The sequence below is a fragment of the Microplitis mediator genome, chromosome 5 (genome assembly GCF_029852145.1).
Source record: "Microplitis mediator isolate UGA2020A chromosome 5, iyMicMedi2.1, whole genome shotgun sequence".
Classification (NCBI taxonomy): domain Eukaryota; kingdom Metazoa; phylum Arthropoda; class Insecta; order Hymenoptera; family Braconidae; genus Microplitis; species Microplitis mediator.
Window position 1 is genome coordinate 6,402,274 of NC_079973.1, and position 22,612 is coordinate 6,424,885.

At 26.0% G+C, this 22,612-nt stretch overlaps 1 protein-coding gene across 8 annotated transcripts in view; it reads right to left on the reverse strand.

The window, feature by feature from the left end:
* Window positions 1–1,228: 1,228 nt before the first annotated feature.
* Window positions 1,229–22,612, reverse strand: part of LOC130669100 (homeobox protein extradenticle) — a 60,948-nt gene continuing 39,564 nt past the window's right edge. For 3 of the 8 annotated variants that reach the window (XM_057471803.1, XM_057471802.1, XM_057471807.1), the window contains exons 5-10: window positions 17,118–17,132; window positions 16,810–17,000; window positions 16,504–16,639; window positions 16,324–16,420; window positions 14,565–14,752; window positions 6,534–6,734 (exon numbers count right to left, since the gene is read on the reverse strand). In XM_057471803.1, the coding sequence (XP_057327786.1) occupies window positions 6,609–6,734; window positions 14,565–14,752; window positions 16,324–16,420; window positions 16,504–16,639; window positions 16,810–17,000; window positions 17,118–17,132 (753 nt within the window). In that variant the 3' untranslated portion in view covers window positions 6,534–6,608. Of the gene's footprint in view, window positions 2,967–6,533; window positions 6,735–9,024; window positions 9,367–14,564; window positions 14,753–16,323; window positions 16,421–16,503; window positions 16,640–16,809; window positions 17,001–17,117; window positions 17,133–22,612 lie in introns of those variants that run through there. The other 5 variants (XM_057471808.1, XM_057471804.1, XM_057471810.1 and 2 more) reach the window with 5 other exon arrangements.

Genomic DNA, 22,612 nt, shown 5'->3' on the forward strand with positions numbered 1-22,612 from the left:
TAATTAATATATAAAGAAAACAATCAAACATAAAAAAAAAATTTTCAATTACAATGACAATGATTTTAAAAAAATAGGACGGCGACGAAAACATATAAATGAATAATTATAAAATTTAGGGGTTGATTACAAGTGGAAAATATCATTATCACCATTATAATTATTATTATTATTAATATTTATACAGCAAATTTATAATAATAAGTATTAAGACTTTTAATTCTTTGTTTTATTTATTAATTCCATTTTATTCGTATTTTCTCTGTTTTATTTTTAATTATTAAATGTTGTGTAGTGCTTCAGAGACATTCTGAAAATGTTATTTTCTTAATTAGTTATATTTTTTATTTAATTATTATACATTAACATCAACGTTCTTTTATTACTCGTATACTAGCTGTGCCGAATGCACTTGTACTGGTCGCAACGAGTAAGATAATTGCCCAAAAATAGCTTTAAATTAAGTAATATCATCTTCTTTCATTAACAAAAAAAAATAACAGTTAATTAATAACCTCAACTATTAATTAGGGGCATGCGAATCAAATTCGAATCGAACAATTTGAATTTCCGACTTATTCAAAAAATTTTAGAATGATTCGAAAATATTTGAATAATTTGAATCTTTTCGTAGTATTCGAAACCTATCGAATTATTCGTCAATTTTAGAATCATCCGGAAGTTGTTGAATTATTTGTAACTTTTCAAATTAATCGATTCGAATAGATTGTTCGGAGATTCGTGTCTGTCTATTTACTGCTGACAAAAATTAGAATTATTCGAAAAAATATTACAATTTTTGTCGTTCAAAAGAAAATTTCGAAATCATTCGTAAATTTTAAAATGATTCGAGAATTTATGAATAATTTGGAGTTTCAAATCATTCAAAAAATTACGAATAATTAAAAAATTTATGAATTATTCGGAAATTTTTAGATTTGAATTATTCGATTCGATACGAATAATTTGTAAGTTCGAACTATTCGCACACCCCTACTATTAATTAATTAATTAATAAGAATAAAAAAAAAAAAATTAACAACTACTTTGAGTCAATTTCTCTCGATTACGACATTCATAAATGTTAACAATAAATTTTAAATTGTTAACTTACATTAGTGTGCTCGTTTTATTTATTTTTCTTTTTTTTACAATAAAAAAAGGAATTATCCTTTTTATTTATTTTATTCTGTAAACGCTAGTTATTAATCGTTTGTTCATTTATTTATTTCTTTATGTTGCTGTTGTTGTCTCCTTTGTTAATTTAATTTATAAATTTTATTAAATAGCACATTCTATATATCACTCAAGACAGTTTATCTAGTCGACGTATTTATTTTTTATAAACAAATAATAAAATGTGTTCGTCATTTTTAGACTTATTGTAGAAAATTTCATCACGATTTATGATAATGGCATTGATGATTTATTTATAATATAATTTATACTTATTTATTTATTTATATATAGTTGGGTATCACGCAAAATCGGCAATTTATGTACCTTGAGGTTTTTAATTGGAAGAAAAATTGATTATATTTTCTTACCCAGTGAAATAAAGTTTTGGAAATTTTTTCAAAATTTTCTATTGAAAAAAAAATATAACAAATTATTAGTTCATATGATGAAATTTATATTCAAATTTTGATATTACCCGCATTCTAATATATAAATTTTTTGAAAATTAAACATGACATCCATTTCAAAAAATTGGAGTACAAAATAAAAAAAATTAATAAGAAAATCGTATTTTTTTTAGAATGGAAAAATTTGACATGAAAAAAAAATGTTCTAATTAGAATATTAGTATATTTTTTGTCATGACCATCGAAAAAATAATTCAGTCTCGAGAGTGTCATTAAAAAATATTTTTAAAAACCATCAAAAATTTTATTCACCGGATAAAACAAAATAATTATTTTTCAAACATCAAGAACCTAAAGGTACAAAATGGTTCGATTTAATACACTGTAAAAAATCGGGAGTGAATTCGGAGTGATTACGGATTTTATTTAAATCCGAACTCACTCCTCCGCTCAGAGATTCGGAGTTTTTACAAAAAATCACTTCGCATACAGAGTTTGTTCTTTCATCGGAGTGATTTAGATTTAAACATTAAAATAAACTCCGCTTCGAAGTAAATTTTACTCCTAGGGGATTAAATAAATAAGCAGTCATCCGCTCCGCCTTTACTCCAGATTAAATGCGCGTTCACTCTCTAAATTTTTTACAATGTATGTAATGCCCTATATACATATATAAATATAAAAAAAAAAAATTGATAGGAGTGATAAAAAGCAAGTGATCTTAGCTGGTATAATTTAAACCTACAGACTATTTTATATTTTAATTTTTTTTTTTTAATCAATTATTTCATTATTTTTCTATATATATTTATATATTTATAATATATATATAGCTACATTATATAATATTTTCATGTTGAAAAATCGTATACATCAGTGTTGTGTCGAAGGACCATTGCTTCGTTTCCCTCTTTTAAATTATTTATTTATTTTAAATTTTATATTTTTTATTCGTATGTCATTTTATTAAAATGTTTTTTGAGGGATAATTGAAAAAGGCGATAGAGTACAAGGAGAATTTATTTAGTTTTTAATAAAAAATATTTCCGATATTTGTAAAATTTAATTGGTTATTATTGAGATAAATTAAAAGTACTGACCAACGCTCCTTGCATTTAATGAGAGATAAATAATAATTTATTATTATTATTATTCTTATGGATTTAATATCGATCTTAGTTCGTATTTGTTCATTTATCAATTGAACTTGTGGATCACAGTTAGGGTGACCGAATTGTTTAAAAAAAAAAAAAAAAAATATTTAGTTTTTTTAATTAAAATTTTTATTTAGTAAGTTGAGATTTTCTTTGTTTATTGTTATTGTTTTGCTTTTAATTAGTATGCTGCAAGTATCTTCTAAGGATTTCAAGGCGACAGCTCCTGAAAGCAGATTATTGGCCATAGAGCCCCATTTTTTTTTTACTTGCTCAAGAAAAATTGTTATTTATTTTTAATACAACTTAATTTAAATACAAATTACACTGAATTATTTCACGTCACAAATTTCAAAGGGACATATTTTTTTACGCCCTTTTGACTTTAGTCACTGAGTTTAAAACCAAGAGCGTATAGTTTTTTTTTTAATTGGTAATCATATTGTAGACTTATTTAAAAGCTGAAGATTTGAAAGCAACAAGAGCGTATAATTTTAGCTAGTCGGTGTAAAAAAAAATTCGGTCCAAAAGTGTTCATGAAAGTGAACTTTCAAAATTGAGACAATTCTGAACTTTGAGTTGAACATTTTTTGGAACTTTGGAAAAATTAGAAAGTGAGAAATTTAAAACTAGTGTAGGCTTTTCCTGCGCGCTTTTTTTGTTTTTTGAGCAAAAATAATTTGATTTGACAGTTTTTTGGATTTGAAAAACATTAAAAGAAAAAAAATTAATTAGGAATTACGAAAATTTATGACTCTTACCAGAATTATTCAGGTATGAGGCAAAAAACATAAAAAATGATTTGAAAATAGTTATGAACACTTTTTGATTTTTATTAAAACTTTTTGGGAAAGTCAGTTTTTTTTCACTTTTTGACTTGTTCAAAAATAGTCTAAAAAATAAGTGATTGGAACTAATTCTGAAGTTTTTATGAATTTATTATAAACTCATAAAATTGTCAATTTGAATTTTTTGTTAAAAAAATTTCAAAAAAAAATTAGAAACCCACAAGAAAAGTCTACATTAGTTGAAAATTTTTTACACTTGTAATTATTTTAAAGTTCCAAAAATGTTCAAAGTTCAGAATTGTTTCAATTTTGAAAGTTCACTGTCAGAAACGTTCTTGGAATAAATTTTTTTTACACAGAATATGCCCTTTTGGCTTTCAAATTTTTTTTTTTTTCAATTTTTAGTCATAAAATAAGTCTACAAAACGATTGGCAATAAAAAAAAATTATACGTCTTTTTGACATTAGAGTTTCCTAAAGCCAAAAGGGCGTCTAAAAATATGTCTTTTTGGAATTAGTAACGTAATTAATTTAATTACAGTATTAAAATTTTTTATAAAATAATTACTGTATAGAAATTTATGACAAAACTATTTTCTCATTACTGGATAATCAGTCATCAGTTTATGGAAAATATGTCAATATTTGAAAATGATAATTTTTATTATTGATATTTTATAATTTTTCAAATTTCAAATTACAAATAATTATAAATGTAATTAATTACCAGATAATAATTCAGTGTAATTTGTAAGGTAATTTTTTTTTAATTTATAAAAAACTATTACAAAAAAAAAAAATTCAAATAAGAAATTATTTATTGAGAACGCAAATGAAATTTTAAAAAATACCCTTTACAAATTTAAATATTCAAATGTTGCTCTTTTGATAATTATTATTATTAAATTTATTATTATTATTCTGTTACAACAAAATGTTTAATATGTATGTACATATAAAATACATATATACATATATGTGGAATTTATATAAAAAGTAACAAACATGACACCTACTGATAATAGTGTGATTGATGCAAAATAATATGAAAATGATTTTTAAGTCGCAAATAATTAAATAATTGGTGTTGATAATTAAAGAATAATAATGAATAAATAATAATAATAATAGATCAAAAGCCGCCACGTGCTACAAATGCCTGCTTACATTTTAATATAAGGAACATGCATATACAATTTTTCAACTTAATGTTAATAATAAAGAAAATAAAAATTGAATAGTAACTTAAATTTAATTTGAAATTTTATGATACTGAAGTTAGCCGGCGTTCAATAATTTTTAAATTTCTCTAAAAAAATGATAAATTAATAAAAAAAAAAATATTTGAAAAATTGCACTTAGAGATTTTTTAATTTTCTACATGCGCATATTTTTAGTTTTTTTTTTTTTTAATTAATTTGTTGAAAAAAAAAGAATCCGAAAATTTGTAATTGTCTGGTAACTTCAGGATCATAAATATTTTCATTGATTCTAAGACATATATTAAGTTATTAAATTCAAATTAAGTTGATATTATAACTTATATATTAAACTCGATACGTGAGATATTGTTAATAATAATAATAATAATAAGCATTTCAACTAACTAAACACACCAATTAATGATTGTAAGAAAAAAAGAATAATAATAATATTTAAAAATAATTAATTATAATGTAAATTAAAAATATAATAATAATAATTAAATTGTTTAGCGAATGTGATTATGAGAAAAGTAAATGAACGCATGACATGAGGACGGAAAAGTAATATATAAATATATGTAATATATATATTACAGTGTGAAAATTTTTTTTTCTCCAATAAATTTTTGATGTTTTAAAAAGTTTTTTTGAAGTATGAACATTTTTGACAAGACTCAATATTTTTGACAGAAAAGCTGTCAAAATTATGATATTTTATGGCACATTTCTATCGAAAATTATTTAAAGTATACAAGTAGAGCTCACATTAATTTTTATACGGAAATATTGATATTAATATTGAGTGGATTTGAATAAAAAATTACATGTTTTGAATTTTTTCATGATCTGATAATTTCTGAATACAGTTTTTATTTTTAAATCTTGTTCATTACCTGCAAATATCAATAATTATTTCATTATTTAAATAGTTTGCAAGCAAAAGATTTGTAAAATAAAAAAAAATACGAGTGCGAATGTAGCAGACACCAGACAAATTTGAAATTATTAATAAATAGAATAATTTATAATATAAAATTTTAAAAAAATGCGCATTTAAAAAATTTTGATATTAATAAGAGCATTTTTTATAAATATTATTTTTTAAATTATTTACTCTATTTATTTACAATTTTAAATTTGTCTGATCTCTGTTACATTTACACTCGTGAAAAAACACGTAATTTTTAAAATTTTGTAAAATTCAAATCTACTCATGTTTTAAAAAGTTTAAAAAACAATATATATAATTTTTACTGAAGAAAAAAAAATTTCACTGAAGAAATATCACCACCCACATATATGTTTATATGTTGATATTTAAAATATTGCTTATAACTATTTTTATCGTATACAAATTGTTTTTTTTTTTTTTTTTTCGTTTTTTTAAATTATAATATTAAAATTATGATATTTTTTTTTTTCGTTGTCAATAAAAATAACGATTGAAAGAAAGAAAAACTAAATGATAAAATAATTTTATAATGAGCAACATTTTAAAGGTGAATTTTGTATGAAGTAATTTGACGTTAACAATGATAATGAGAATAATATTAAATCGATATTATTTTCTGTAGCAAGTGTATGTACGATTAAGTGCATTTTTATATTTTATATATTTAAATTTACACTATGATCATTTATTTTTAGTTTTTGATCTCGTACACAAGCGTTCTCACGTACTTTCTCACATTCTTTCTATTTTATTTTTTTTTGTTATTGTAATTATTACAATTTTTATTATTATAATAACTTATGATTGTTTTTATTCATGTGTGTGTATGTTTTAAGATTTGTTTGTTGTGTTTTTTTTTCCTTTTTTTCTATTATACAGTAAATTAGATTGGAAAATTCATCGCGTTATTTCAGCACATACACCTAAACCCGTGGTCGTTTTTCATTGTCTCGAGAATCAGAATCCGAATCCGCTGAATCGTGGAGCGGCGGAAACTCCGGCATGGCTTCACGGTGCATCCATCCAGGCCCCGCAGCCAATCCCTTGCCCTGCGTGTCATCATTGTATTTTTTTTTTTTTTTTTTTTTTTTCAATTGTCAATTTTATTTATTTTTTATTTTCAATTTAGCCCATTATTAAATCCCAACAACAGAACAAATTAAAAATAATTCAAATAATAATAATGATAACAGTAACAAAAGTTTTCACAATAAATTAAATGTTTATCACAATTATCCCAGTTAAATTTAAAAACAAACAGAAAACAATTAAACAGAAAATTATTTAAATAGATAAACAGATTTAATTTAGACCGTCGCGTGATGTGAATTAAATGGAAACGAGAAAAACTTTTTTTTGCATGCAATCATGCTAAGAGAGAATTTATTTATAAAAATGATCAGATAGATGTTTGTATGTGCAGTCATAACAATTTATAGTGAAAAAAGTATCATGTGAAAATAATTTTCACTCTTATAAATATTTTGAAAATTTTCTGTCAATATATGATCATATATGACAATATATGATAATTTATGATGTGTGTGATTTTCACTAAAAATGTCAAAACGAGTATATATTTATTATTTATTTAAAAACAAGTTTTATATGATGTTATTTGAAATTGACATGACATATATGATCATATATGACTATATACGATCATATATGACGTATGTGATTTTAACTACACATGTAAAAGTGAGTATATATTCATAAGCAAGTTTTACATGATAAGATATTCAAAATTGACATGTCATATATGATCATATATGATTCCATTCATTTACGAATGATGATTTTAAGATAATATAAGATTGTATGTTGTAGTGCCTATTTAAAAATTTCTTATATGATCATATAAAAAATTATATCTGATCATATGTGATCTCATCCTTGTGCATGATTATAAATATCATAAATAATCATTCATATATGAAAACAAAATTAGTAAGTTATAAATCATATATGTTCATATACAAAAATTTATATCTGATCATATATGATTCCATTCATTTATTAATAATGATTTTAAAATATTAGAAGATTGTATGTTGTAGTGTCTATTTAAAAAATTCTTATACGATCATATAAAAAATTATATCTGATCATACGTAATTTCTTTTTTGTGTATGATTATACATATCATAGATAATTATTCATATATGAAAACAAAAGACATTATAATTATATATGTTCATATATAAAAATTTATATCTGATCATGTATGATTCCATTCATTTATTAACAATGATTTTAAAATATTAGAAGATTGTATGTTGTAGTGTCTATTTAAAAAATTCTTATACGACCATATAAAATATGATATATGATCATATGTGATTTCACTGATTTCATACTTGTGTATGATTATAAATATCATAAATAATTGTTTATATGTGAAAACAAAATTAGTGAATTATAAATCATATATGTTCATATAAAACAATTTGCTGATCATATATAAAATTTTTGTGCCGATTCATATGTAATCATATATAATAATTTACATACGATAATGCCACTTTTATAATATGACATAATATGACATAAGTCATATGATCACATATATTTATTTATAATTAATCGTATATTTAAACGTGCATGTAATGTGACCACTTTGTAATATCATATACAACAGAAAACCGATATCTGATCATTTTTTATCATATAAAGTTAAAATTTTCCCTTGTATTATTTTTTTTATCAATAATGAAATGTAATAATGACAATATGTACACATTAAACGTTATCCTAGCGATTGCTAGCGATCGGCATGAATTTAGCATTGAAAAAAAAAAAAAATAACAATGATAATGTTCGTAAGCCAAGAGCGATAGTTTCAGCATGCGTCGACTATGCCAGTTTAAAAAAATACTTTCCCACTTATATCTTTCATCTATAAATATGTATATAAAAATTTTCTTTTTTTTTTTATATATATTTTACACAAATTTTTTTTTCCTTTTTATATTTATATTTATACTAAATTTTTAATAGAACCTCTCACACTCAATATTTAATTGCATATGCGCCAGAAAATTACACTATTTAATTGTCAGACGAGTTAAAAGTTTATCAACAGCCTAAAGCTCTACGCATCGAGTAATCTTATAAATTAAATAATTAAATTTTATTCATTTATTTATTATCCTAATTTTAATTGAATTTTCTTTCTATAGTTTTATTATCTACATTTAATAACTAAATCTACATAATTCTTATTGCACTCTTAAAATAAAATTTTTAATATCATTAAGTAATAAAATAATAATAATAATAATAATAATAATAATAATAATAATAATAATAATAATAATAATAATAATAATAGTAGTAGTAATAATAAACTATAGGAATTAAAGCCTGAATAAAAATAAATTTTTCAACCACGTATTGCACTAGACTTTAATTTTAAACCGTATAAAATTTTTTTACAAGAAGTTTAATTCATACAACCCGATTTAAAATTTACGTAATGACTGTTGGTTAAATGAAGATAATTAAATTAATTTATTTTTAATATATATAAATTTATATATTTATATATAACTTGACATATATTCTGGCTATTCTCGAGTAGATTGCTTGTTGCAACGGAGACAGAGATATGAAAGACGTGTGTCCACGATCTGGTTCTTCTGTCCGATGAATTACAACAGATTACACCTCAGTAAGTCACTGTAAAAGAACACGATACCGATTTTACACTTAAAAAAAATTTTACTTTTACTTAATCAACACCGTAATTATAATTATTATTTCTTTTGGTTACGTCAAGTGCTACGAGGTTTTAAAAGGCAACGGGTTTGTTTTAATGTTCAATATGAATACTATTTAATATTAAAATGAATTGTTTTTGTGAAGAAAAGGTTAAACCGTGATGTGTATATATTAAATTGTGCGAACTGTGCTTGTGACAATATAATGTCTTTGTTAATACTTATTTTAATAAAGCAAAATTTAGTTGAATTTTAAATTAATAGCCTGGACATTTTTTAGGAATAAGGAAGAGTTGTCTCAGTTATAAAATATAATTTATGAAATTTATAAGGCCAAATATACTTTGTACACTTAATATAAGTATTATGAAAAATAAATTTGTAGTTGAAATATATTTTTTTTAATTCAGGCATCTAAAGTTCAATATTCGAGCGTTGGGTGGCGCGATTTACGCCGAGTTAACTAACCCTGATTAGAAAATACGATTTGTGATGATGAAAAACTTAATTGTCTCTAATCATCAAAAGATTATTCATTATTTTACAATTTAAAACGATTTATGACGATTAAAATTTATAATCATAATGAATCGTTTTAAATCGTAGAATAATATTACAATTTCTGGTCCCACATGAAGATTAAAAACGATGAATAATTTCAATTGTTTTCAATACTCTTTAATCATGACTTGGACGGATTTTTGCAATAACGTCTTAACTTTTAAGGTTAGTTAAGACGTTATTTCAAAAATCCGTCCAATTGACGATTCACACATGAAAAAAAAATTGTAGTTGTTACAACAGCAGCTGTAGTTAAGGTTACTATAGTTAAGTCTGCAAAAAACTGAGCTTTTCTCCCACCATTTTTCTACAGTTAAGTCTAATGCGCATGCGCATTAGTGCAAAGTCATGGACTTCATTATAGCCAAGTAGTGGGAGAAAAGCTCACTCTTTTGCAGACTTGACTATACAAGTTGAAGTAAAGAAATGCCAACTCCAACTTAGACTAACCTCAACCATATGTGTAGTAAAACCATTACTATTTATGTAGTATCCTTTACTGTATATGGAGTACTCGCTACTACACATGTTTTACTACACTATTGTGGTTAAAAGAACCACAATTTTTTTTTAAACGATTAAAACATTTTTAATCATGATTAATCGTATTTTCTAATCAGGGGAACTATATAATTTACTTTTACGCACTACGTAAAAGTGAATTTTCTATCCCGGGTCAAAAATAAAACTTGATTCAGACTCACTTCACCTTATTTTCTTTTGAAGTTATCGATTTGCCGACGATTTTCCGATAAGATTTCGACTTTTTCAACTAAAATTAAATTTTTGTCAACTTTTAGAGCTTTTTTCAATTTAGTTTCTACTTATCCATAGTTTTTAATCTTAGTTGAAACTTATTAGTCTTCACTTCGAGCACGACAGTTATTCGGCTTACTTTAGATTTATTCAATCAAGTCAAAAGCAAGCAGTATTTTTTAGTGTAAAATATGTTTTTCGCATTCCACTGTAGTTTTGACTTTTTCGTTTTATAATTTAAGTTGAATCCCTAGTTAAAAATAAAACTTGATTTAGACTTGGTCGTCTTACTTAGTCACGATTCAAGGCGACCAAGTCTAAATCAAGTTTTATTTTTGACCCGGGATGAGTCTAAACCAAGTCAACTTGGATTTAATTTCGACTTTTTCGTCTCTAATTGTGATTAAGTAAGCTAGTGAAGTCTAAACAAAGCTCAAACTCAATGTATTTCATAATCTCGTAAAAAAAGTCGAGTTTGTCTTGTAAAAAACGGCTCTTAATTTCGAATTAATAAACTAACTCTAAATCAAGTTTTATTTTTGACCCGGGTATTCAAAGTATTCAAATTATGAAAAAAAGTTATTTACTTTCACTACGTTGGTTATATATGATTTCAAATTGCACGTAATTTAAAAATTTAAATTTTATTCAGACTTTATTAGTCGTATTTTTTGTTAAACTCTATTACAAAATAATTTTTTTTTTTTTCCAAAGGATAAATTTCTCGTATATTGAGCGTTAGATGCCGTTAAAAAAAAAAAATGTTCGATTCAAACATACGCATGTTTTAAAAAATCGCGACGATTTGCTACTGAATATATCGATTTCCAAACTCTCTTAATTTTCTCCATTACAATTAATAAAAAAAAAAATTAAATATTCAATCGGGTTGAGTTGGGGGTTAAGTGATTAATGTTTTCCTCTCCGTTGCAACAAACACAGTTCATTGTTTATTGTTAGAGGCAAATTAACACGATTTAAATTATTATTCTTATTATTATTATTATTTTAATATTAAAAAAATACAAAGCGGTTTGTTACTCGAAATATGTTAGAAGTTAGTCAACTAAATAATAAAAAACTTTTTTTATAAAAAATAATTGACACTCATGCAATCATATTTAATCTCAATATCCGTTTGTTCAACTTTCCTTACGTTAAAACCCGGGGTAAAAAAAAAAATTTCAACTCGTAATAAAAATCGTTAAAATAAATAAATAAGAAATAAAAATCTTATTAAGACAGTCGTATATTGTTATATAAAACAACTTGAGAATACTCGTGGCTTCGATAGCGTAGTATAAAAGCTCAAAACGTATATACCTGGTCTAAAAAGTGAGTTTGCAAGTTCAATGCATACTAAGCAACCCAGTGGGTTGTTGTTACGTTGCCTGGCAGTGGTACACAGCGAATAGGGTAGTATATAATAGGTAGTATACAGTAGCAAGTAGCTAGTACAGTAACTTTCTCTACAATTTTTACCCCAACCCCCAATTCCATTCTCTCCCCGACTCTCATCCTCACCCTCACCCTCATTCTCATCCTCATATTTTTTCTCTTTCTCTCCTACTACATTTCCCTCCTCTCTTTACTCTGCAGTCTTGCTAAGCCCATCTTTATGACGCTACCAACAATACACCCCGTGTTGATATTATTCACCAATACACAGGCACACGCACGTTATCATCATCAACAATACACTCTATACTATTTCGCTTTTCATATACACCAACATGACTCACGTACGAATATCCTACCTTTGTCACGTTGTACTTCTATATCTACCTATCTACCTATCCACTTATTCACACACACACACACGCTCATGTATATTTATATAAATATATAAACAAAGATAGAAAATAGACAAATACAACATACGACTTTAATCCCCAAAGTAATACTACTCAAAGATACACTACAAATGCAGTAACTGTATATGTACATACTCGTGCAGGAAGGATAAAAAGGATGCACATGCGTCTATTGAAATAGTGTCACATAAAAAATTAAACTTTTAATATTAAATATTTATCCTTTGACTTTCAATGTTTTTATTTATTCGTTTTTTATCTAGGATTTTAAATAGTTTTTGGTAATTTTGTAGTTCTGTTCAATTACTCACGATAAAATTTTTTTTTTTTTATTTTCTCATTTATGCATTTGTAAATTATTAAGAAAATTATAAAACTTTACTACAGTATTCACTGTAATGATAAATTTTGTGAGTGTGAATGTAGCAGACATCAGACAAATTTAAAATTATAAATAAATAGAGTAAATAATTAAAAAATTAATATTTTATTTTGAAAATTATTCACTCTATTCATTAATAATTTTAAATTTGTCTGATGTCTGGTACATCCACACTAATGAAATTTTTTTAAATGGAGTCTAAATATTTTGTTATAAAATTCACTTTTTTATTGATACGAAAATTTTTTAAATAATTTTTATAAGAATACTGTCAAAAATATATACGATTGTAAATAATTATAATAAAAAATAATTTTAATCAAATAATTAATACATTTATTTGAATATCGCAGCAAAAACTCTTATTATTGACAACTGCAATTATTTATATTTAAAATCAATACTGATTTATTTTATTGATCTCAATTTGAACTAAACTCAAACTCACTAGATACTGAATATAAATAAATTTTATTATTTCAGTGCATTAATAATTTTTAAAATCAATAAAATGAATATTTTTTTTTACAATTTATATACTCATCGATTTCCATTATGTAATTTTTTGATGACGTGCATGATAAATAAAATAATTTATGGAAAAATTCGGTAAATGAGAACATGAAACTTAAAATTAAAAAAAATCCCAAAATTTCGTTTACGATAAAAAAAATAAATAACGTCACAGAACTACATTATTATTATTTGCTTTTATTGTTTAATTTATTGACGTCACATTAGTTCATTTATATTTATAAATTCTTATTAATTACCATATATAAATTTAGGGCGGTCGTTAAAAGTTTAATATCCTCAGACGTCCGATAAAAAGCTTCTTTTTAGTGAAAATATACATGGGGAATTTGGTTTTTTCTTTTTAAGTAAAAAAAACACGTGCCTCAGGACGATCAAAGTTCATTTTTTGATACTATCGCGAATTTTTTAAAATATCTCATGAAATATGCAGATTAAAGGAAAAAATCATAAAAACAATTTTGTAGGAAATTAAATTCTTGACAAAAAAGGTCTAGTTCATTTTCTTCATAAAATGAGTATTTACGAAAATATTTTAAGAAAACTTGTTTAGATCTTATCAATTGAGGGTTTTAAAGGATTACGACTGTTAAAAATAACGTTTTTTCTTAAATATAGACAACTTCGTAACTTGCAACATATCAATCGTTAATGCTTGTTATAATTTCTATAAGAAAAACGTTATTTTCAACATTTGTAATCCTTTAAATCCTCAATTGATAAGATCTAAAAAAGTATTTTTAAAATATCTTCGTAAATACACATTTTATAAAAAAAATGAATCCAACCTTTTTTGTCAGGAATTTAATTTCCTACAAAATTGTTCCTATGATTTTTTCCTTTAATCTGCATATTTCATGAGATATTTAAAAAAAAACCGCGATAGTATCGAAAACTGATCTTCGATCGTCCTGAGGCACGTGTTCTTTTTACTGAAAAAGAAAAACCAAATTCCCCGCGTATTTTTTCACTTAAAAGAAGTTTTTTACGGGCCGTCTGAGAAAATTAAATTTTTAACGATCACCCTAATACATATAGATATAAATATATGTAGATTTTGTTTATGTATAATTTATAAAATTATAAATTATAAAAATGACATAATGTTACCTGATGCATTGGATCATAGCCCATTGAACCGTCATTGTAGGGTTGGGAACCATAGTCACTTCCGTTTATTCCCATTCCGTATCCTGCCATGTCCTGAGGGCCACCCGGTGGCGCCGGAGACATCATCGGCGTGGATGTACCCTGGCTGGCGCCGCCCATACTGTACGGCGACGCTCCTGCAAAAGCTGCTGTAGAAACAATCGCGGTGCTTACAAACGATCGAGGGGTAGCTAACTCTAGTATTTTTTTTTATTTACAATCTACAAGGATTTTATCACTAGTAATTAATAACTGATAACATACAAATCTCCCTTTTTATTTTTTTCTACTCAATATTAAATGTAATAATTTGTTTTATAGTAAAGAGAAGGGAATTTTTAAATATTAATACGGTCATATAATTTAATATGTGGATGGTAATTTTATTTTTGTTGATTTATTGACAGTTGGAATAACAAGAGCCCGGCGGCGGCAACGGGTACACAGAGTATGGAACAGCCAAACGCTAAATAAAAAGAGAAGGCACACAATGAGCGGTAACTCACTTGCCAAATGATTTACAGTAATGAGAGTCGCTGCTGTGACACGATTTCTGCTGGTGCTATCGATTCTATCCAGTGTTGCTAGGCTGGACTACCTTTCACATAATATCCGACAAAAGATACCAGATAAAAATATAAAACAACTAAAATATATATTATTTATACCCGGGAATAAATAATTCAGATCTCACGAAATTTCGCGATCTTGAAGTTAACAGACAGTGAACAATTTCCGGATTTTTTTTTCTACAAATCAATTATAAAAAAAAAAATAAATAAATATATGCGCATGTAGAAAATTAAAAAAGCTATAGGTGCAATTTTTTAAATATTTTTTTTTTGTAATTTATCGTTTTAAAAAAAAATCAAAAAATATTAGACGTCGGCTAACTTCAGTATCGTGAAATTTCATTAAATTAACTTGAATATCGAGGAGGGGAGGGGGGCTAAACGGGGTAGTTAAGTTTTCGGGAACTCAAATATGTTGTATCTTTTTTTTTTTAATGATATTTAAAGTAAATAGAAAAAATTTTCATTATTTGCGGGCAAAATGGGGTTCCCCCTAAAAAATGGTGGAAAAAAATGATATATTATATCACATAATTATTGGATACAAAGGAAGAAAAAAAAATTTTTAATAGTTTTTACTATAAAACAAAAGTCATTAACATTTTTCTACTGACACTTGATTTTTGAAAAAGTTTAACAAAAAAAATTTAAAATAATGCTCAATTAAATTTACAAAAATCATTTTTGAATGTTTAAAAAAGATTTAAAAACAAAAAAAAAATTTTATAAAAGTTTTGGGGTACCCCGTTTTGCCCCTTTCCCTTTCCCTAATTTTTTTATAATTTTCAATCTCTATTGACATCAGATTTATTTAAATTTCCTTGGAACTAAAATAAAAAAAAAATTTCTTTCCAAAGGTCCCGAAATTTCTTTGAAAAAATCGCAATTTTGAATTCTGACGGTAACAATTTTTTTTCTAAATTTGATCCACGTCGGTCTTCACGGATCTATTAGATCTAAATAAAAAAACTAGATCTGCGCGGATCTAGATTATTTTTTCGCGTTTACTTTATTTACGAGCGCGAGATTCAAATAAAAAGAGAGATTTGTTGTGTAAATAAAAAAAAAAAAAAATTATCTAAGTTTGGAAAAAAAAAAAATTCCTACCCCTTAAATCTTTAGAATTATAATTTACAAATCAAACTTACCAGCAGCTTTTTTAGCGGCGTATAAATTTGCTTCTTCTTGTGCTTTGCCGATATTTTTCTTGTAACGTATTCTCTTGTTGCCGAACCAATTAGATACCTTAGTAATTAATTTAATCATTAATAATCAATTCCAATAACTCATAAGTTAATAATAATTTTTAATTGCATAAATTTTTATACCTGACTGACAGTGATACCGCACTTTCTCGCTAATTCTTCTTTAGCTTCTTCACTCGGATACGGGTTGCTTAGGTGCGAGTAAAAATATTCATTTAGTATTTCAGATGCTTGTTTACTAAAGTTCCGTCTTTTACGTCTAGAAAAATAATTTAGTGGTTAATTAGTATATGGTTTTATTTAATTAATAATTAAATGTATAAATTAACTGTAAAATTCCAACGAAGAATACTTTTGCACTTCAAACGCGAAGCGCTTTAAGAAATAAAATTTTAACTGAGAAAAAAAGTTATATATATTTAATCGAACCTGGCATCAAGGAATCGACTTCTTAGAATCATAACAGCTTCACAGGTGGATTGTTTGAGCTGCATCTGGATACTTGAGAACTTTTTATGAATAATTTGAACCATTCTTTCAATTTCCTTGGGTGTAATTGGCCTTGTACGGCTCTGTTCTCTCAGCAAATTCATAACGTGCGTAGTGAATTCGTTACATGCCTGAAAATAGAAAAAAATATATATAATTAACCCTTTCGTGGGTAAGTCGGGTGTAATACGCAGCGGGCATATATTAGTAGAATTTTAAAAAATTCTTGGCCCATTTAGAAGACTTACTCCAAACCACGCAACCTGACGAAAGGGTTAATATTGGTCATTAATCGATATCTAACAAATTTATAACTCTAAAAACTAATTTGTAATAATAAAATACATATTATCTAATTATTTATTTATTTATTCATAAATTTTTATTCAAATTTAATTGAATATTTTTCTAATTTGATGATTTTATGATCGTCAATAGTTGATTGATTTAAAGGATTGAAGTATAAAAATCGTTTCGTATGGATAGGATTTAAAAAAATATAAAAGATAAGAGTATTCGAAGACAAAAATGTTGGAAAATCCAAGAGTGTACACCTCAATCGCTCATTTTATTTTTAATCATTAATTTTATTCTATAATATTAATTTATTTATTTTTTTTTTTTATGAATTTTTATTCAACTTATAAATTATCAATTTGATTTTTTCATTTCTTATTTTCAGTTTAATATTTTTTTATTAATGTTTTTTTTAAATATCCCCGCCTTTTTGTCTTAGATGTCGCTCTTTTTTTCCAAACCTATACTGTTACGCTAGTGCTGCTGTCAGTAGTTGATGGAGAGAAAAAATGAAAAAAATAATAACAACAGTAAAAATAAAAATGGCAGCTAAATTTTTCGTGAATAATCAGTTTTACGTTTTTAATTAATTACAATTAAACTACAAGAATTTAGATAGTGATTTTCTATAGGGTTCTTGTGATAAAAAATACAAAGATAATAAAAAAAAAGTTAGGCCGATTATTTGTCTCTATCGAGAGTTATCGTGTTTACGAAGTTTCATACGTAACAATTGACAGCACCGGTTTCTTGAGTTAAAATAATTTATTTTAAACTAATTAACTAACGAATCGACTTAATATTAGGATCAAATTATTCCTTAATAAATTCTCTATATGCTAGTATACAATTCGACTGATTTTGGTGTAATTAAAAGAGTGTAGAAATATTTTTGTGTGAGTAAAATAGTCGAAAAAAAAAAACGTTCGTAAAGTATCCTATGCGCTTCGCGCTTGAGGTGTGCAAAAGAATTCGGAAAATCCAAAAGTGCACACCTCAGACGCTCATGTTATATTTTCAGTAATCAATTTATTTTTATCAATTACTGCGCTACGTCTTCTTCTTTATTTTCCGAAAAAAAAAAGTTCACATAAAATAATCAATTAAATAAAACAAACTAACCCAATTACATTAAATTAATTTTTTTTTGGAATGTTCTGCTGATGTCTTCCCTAGTTTTTGATTCAGTTCAAATATTATTTTTGGCTACAATCAAGTCACTGTTGATGTCAACATTCGACGGAAAAGAGATCAAGCAAAAGCGTACAATCGAAATGTCGAAAAACGCTACATATATTTGTCGAGAAAAATGGCGGGTTGGTTATTAATTGAAACCATTAGTTCTAAGCTGTTATTTTATAATAAATGAACGTGACGGTTGACGGCTGTGATATTAAAAGGGTTCCATAGAATTAAAGTCCGAAGCTAATAAAAAAAAATCAAAATAACTCATTAAGTCTTTCAACAGATATCGCGAGTGATGACCTACAGACCAACTGACGTCCAAGATAAAATTTTTCAAAAGTTATTACTATGTCAGAATTGTTCATTGGAATGCCTTCTTGCCATTAGTGTACTTTTATTTACCATATAAGTGCAACATTAAGTTGGTGAAAATCATTTAAGCTGAGCGGATCCCGGTTTTTTTTTTTTACGACAATAGTAGAGCACTACCTCTCCGCTTCGCGTTCGAGACGTGCGAAAAAAAAATATAAAATATTATTAATTTTTTTTTATATTTGATTTTTCAGTTTTCGGTGTTGAGAGAACAGACTTAGCTTTGGTATCAGTATTCGAAGCAGTCGTCGGGTAGCTTTTCCTAAGGGAAGTCGTGCAACGAAGAGCAAGTAAGGACGAGATGGGAAAGCGGATGGTTTGCAATTTCGGAATGGATTCCACCCTGACGGCGTTACTTCGCATATACACTCGTCTCTTCGACTCTTCGTATTCGTACGTACATTCGTTTAGTTTTATCCCCAGACTCTCTGTTGAGACTACTGTAGACTTTTCTTTACTCTATTCCTATACTTGTATTACCTACTACCCTTGCGATTCTCAATAAGAGCATGAGAGTCAGCCAGCCAGCGAAGGACGAGGGTGGATCAGAATCGCTCCCGTCTGCTATACCCGGGAATTTCCGTGGGATGAGAGCTGAGAAAATGAGAGTAAGAGGCTGGATTGGATGGAAAACCCACGAAAGCTCATTTTCTTTTTTTTTTTTTTTCTTCTTACATTTCTTCTTCATTTTCATCTTCTTCAACTTCTTATTCTCTTTCTTCTTAACTCAGCTTAAGATTTCGTACTTCTATTATTTTATGCTTAAGCTTTTTTTGTTTTAATTTTTTACTTTAATCTAGAAGTTTATCTGATTATGAGCCAAGTCGACGGTAAATTTAGATTTTTTTGATAAAATTTTACGTATTCATAATTTTAAAAATAAATTGACGTTGCCTAATGACTCGACATTACTAAATATTAATTTATTATCATGGAATATATTTATAAACTTACAGGCATTGATATTTATAATACTTTCTGTCATTAAATTAAAAATGGCGCGAAATAAAAATAAATTTTAAAAACTGAATGATTTTTTTTATAAATATTTTAAGGCATAAAATAATTATGCAGCCAAGAAAATTAAATAATAAATTTAATTACTCAAAAATTCCTTTTTTTTTACTCTAACGATTGAAAAAGTAAATAATTAGAAGTATGATCTTAAGAAAGCTTGTATAATCTCAACAAGATAATAAGGTAATAAAGAAATTACTTTACATTTTAGCCGAAAAATTGTTAATAAATTTTGAAAAATGCCTGTAACGAGTTAACATCAGGTTTTTATCACACTGACCTCGGCTTAGACATAAATTAATGAAATTTATTTACACTGTATGCTATGGTAATATAAGAAGAGAAATATCATGTGAAAATTCAAGTCAGAATTACAAGCTTTTTGATAATAACCACAAGAAACTGGATACCCGTAACGGGATTACATACCTGAGAGTAAACTTGATTACTGTAAAATAATCTGGATTATTTTAGTTTCAAATTATATATACATATATATATATACATACAACACTGTTTCAAGTTAGAGTCTCTATGTAATGATCATCACGCGATATCTCAAAATTCCTCTTAGCTTTCTATTTTTGTCTGTCACGCCATTTCACATTGCCACGCAGCCATTCACCCCTCACAAACTTCAATTACATTTATGCATGTATATATTTTATATATTAGACTGATTCAAAAAAATTGATTTTTTTTTCTCAAAACCTTCTAATAGGGGTGTGCGAATATCATTCGAATCGAATCGAATAGTAACATTCGATTCGAAATTCGAACCGAATTTTCGACTAATTCGAATAGTTCAAATAATTGTCTTGTGCTCTTAAATTAATCGATTTCGATGTAAAGGTTGTCTTGTTCGAGTGTATTTGACTCAATTTTAATATTTTTTTCATAGAACTCATTACTCAAATAATCAAAATTTTATTGTTAAAAAAAGTGTCATCCGGTCATATCTGGAATGAAAAGGTAAATTTCGTATGTTGATTCGAAAATTCTACATAAATTAAACAAAACATGCTACACGGCAAAATTTTTTTAAATTTTCCAAGTCAGACAGTCTGCAAGATCTCTTTGAAATTCGATTTTCGAAAATCGGACCGAAACCAATATCTTCCAAAATTTTAGAAAATTTACAATTTTCTTAGCGAGAAGTTAAAAATGTTGATAATTACGACGAATACGAATTCTTCGTTAATTTAATAATTAGTTTATTACTTGGTTTGAATTCAGATTATTCGAAAAATTTAAACTATTCGAATGATTCGAATAATTCGATTCGATTCGAGACGAATAATTCGTAAATTCGAATATTCGCACACCCCTACCTTTTATTAAATAGTTTCAGAGAGGTGAAATAAGACGCCTGTTAAAAGATGAACTCTTAATATTCATATTTAGAGGTCGCTCATCGCAATTTTCTATTTCCCATTCGAATAATATGAAAAAAAAAAAAAATAAGTTTGGAATTTTGTACCTCGGCAATGTCTCATTGTACAAATAAGTTCAGGGTGGATTGTTGTAGGAAATTGAACACTCTACAAAAAAAGTCTCTTATCATTTTTTGATAAATTCATCTGTTCAAAAGTTATTGGAGCTCGAAGTCAAATTTATAGTAAATTTCGAGAGCTTTTTACTTTTCCTTACAAATTATCTCTGACAAAGTTTTTATCAAATTCCGCATTGTTTTCTAGTTATCTGCATTTTGATTAAACTTTTGAAATCGATTAGAACACTGTTTTTTTTTTTTTTTAATTCATATGAAAAAAGAAAATATTTTTCAGTTTGTGGATTGAAAATTCTCAAGTTGTATTATAAAAGTATCAGTTAGAAGGATAGCAGTAGCTACTAGTGAGGTATTTGATCGAATGAATTTCCATTACGCAAATCTGGGAATAGATTCGTGAACGAAAATAACGTAATGTAAATCTAGCAACTGAATCTTCAAGATATACTCTAAATGTAAATGAATTCATGAATAAATGTGTCTGTAGTGAGAAAAGACTAGCGTTGAAAATAAAAAAAATAAACAATTTTTTATATAAATATTTAATGTACCTGAAGATTGGAACGTTTTCCGCGCAACGAAAATTAAAAAAATTCATGTAATTCGACTACTTTTCATTTTGTTTTTTTTATATTTGTTCCCCGAAAAAGGTTCCAATCTTCAGGTACATGATATTTATGCTAATTAAAAAACATTTATAAATTGGTACTTCATTTTTTTTCTTAATGAAAATCAACTATTTGAAAATTTACTTTATCTATCTTTGGATCGTTAATTCTTTCAACATAAATTAATTTAAATTTTTATTTATTTAATTATTTCGAAGCTATACTTTATGTTACATACACATTTATAAATTTTGTGTTAAAAAATGATTTTGTTAAATTTTTTGTGTTGATTTTCAAGAGAGAAATTTGTTAATTCAACACAAACCGTCTGTGTTATATTACTTTAACAGATTTTTTATGTTAAATCATCAGAAAATCTAGAATGTGACACATTTCTTGTGTGGTTAAAAAATTAACTCAAAATTTGTGTTGTTTAGCTCAACACTCCCGCGCATTTCTTTATTACGATAACCAAGCAAAGAATTTTAGCAGCATTGTCTGCAAGGAAACTTGGATCATAATTGATTTATAATTAAATATAATCATAGATAACTTGAATATTTTTATGATCAGGTTCAATGATTTTTTTATTCTCATTTTACGCGAGGATAATTTTTAGCTCCGTTTTTTAGAAAAATCACAGAAAATCGAACTAATTGTTTGCTAAATTGACATAAATTGTACTAAGGGTAGATCAGTATACTTGAGTTGGTTAGATCATGTGCTTATATTTATTAGTTAATTTCAACATGAA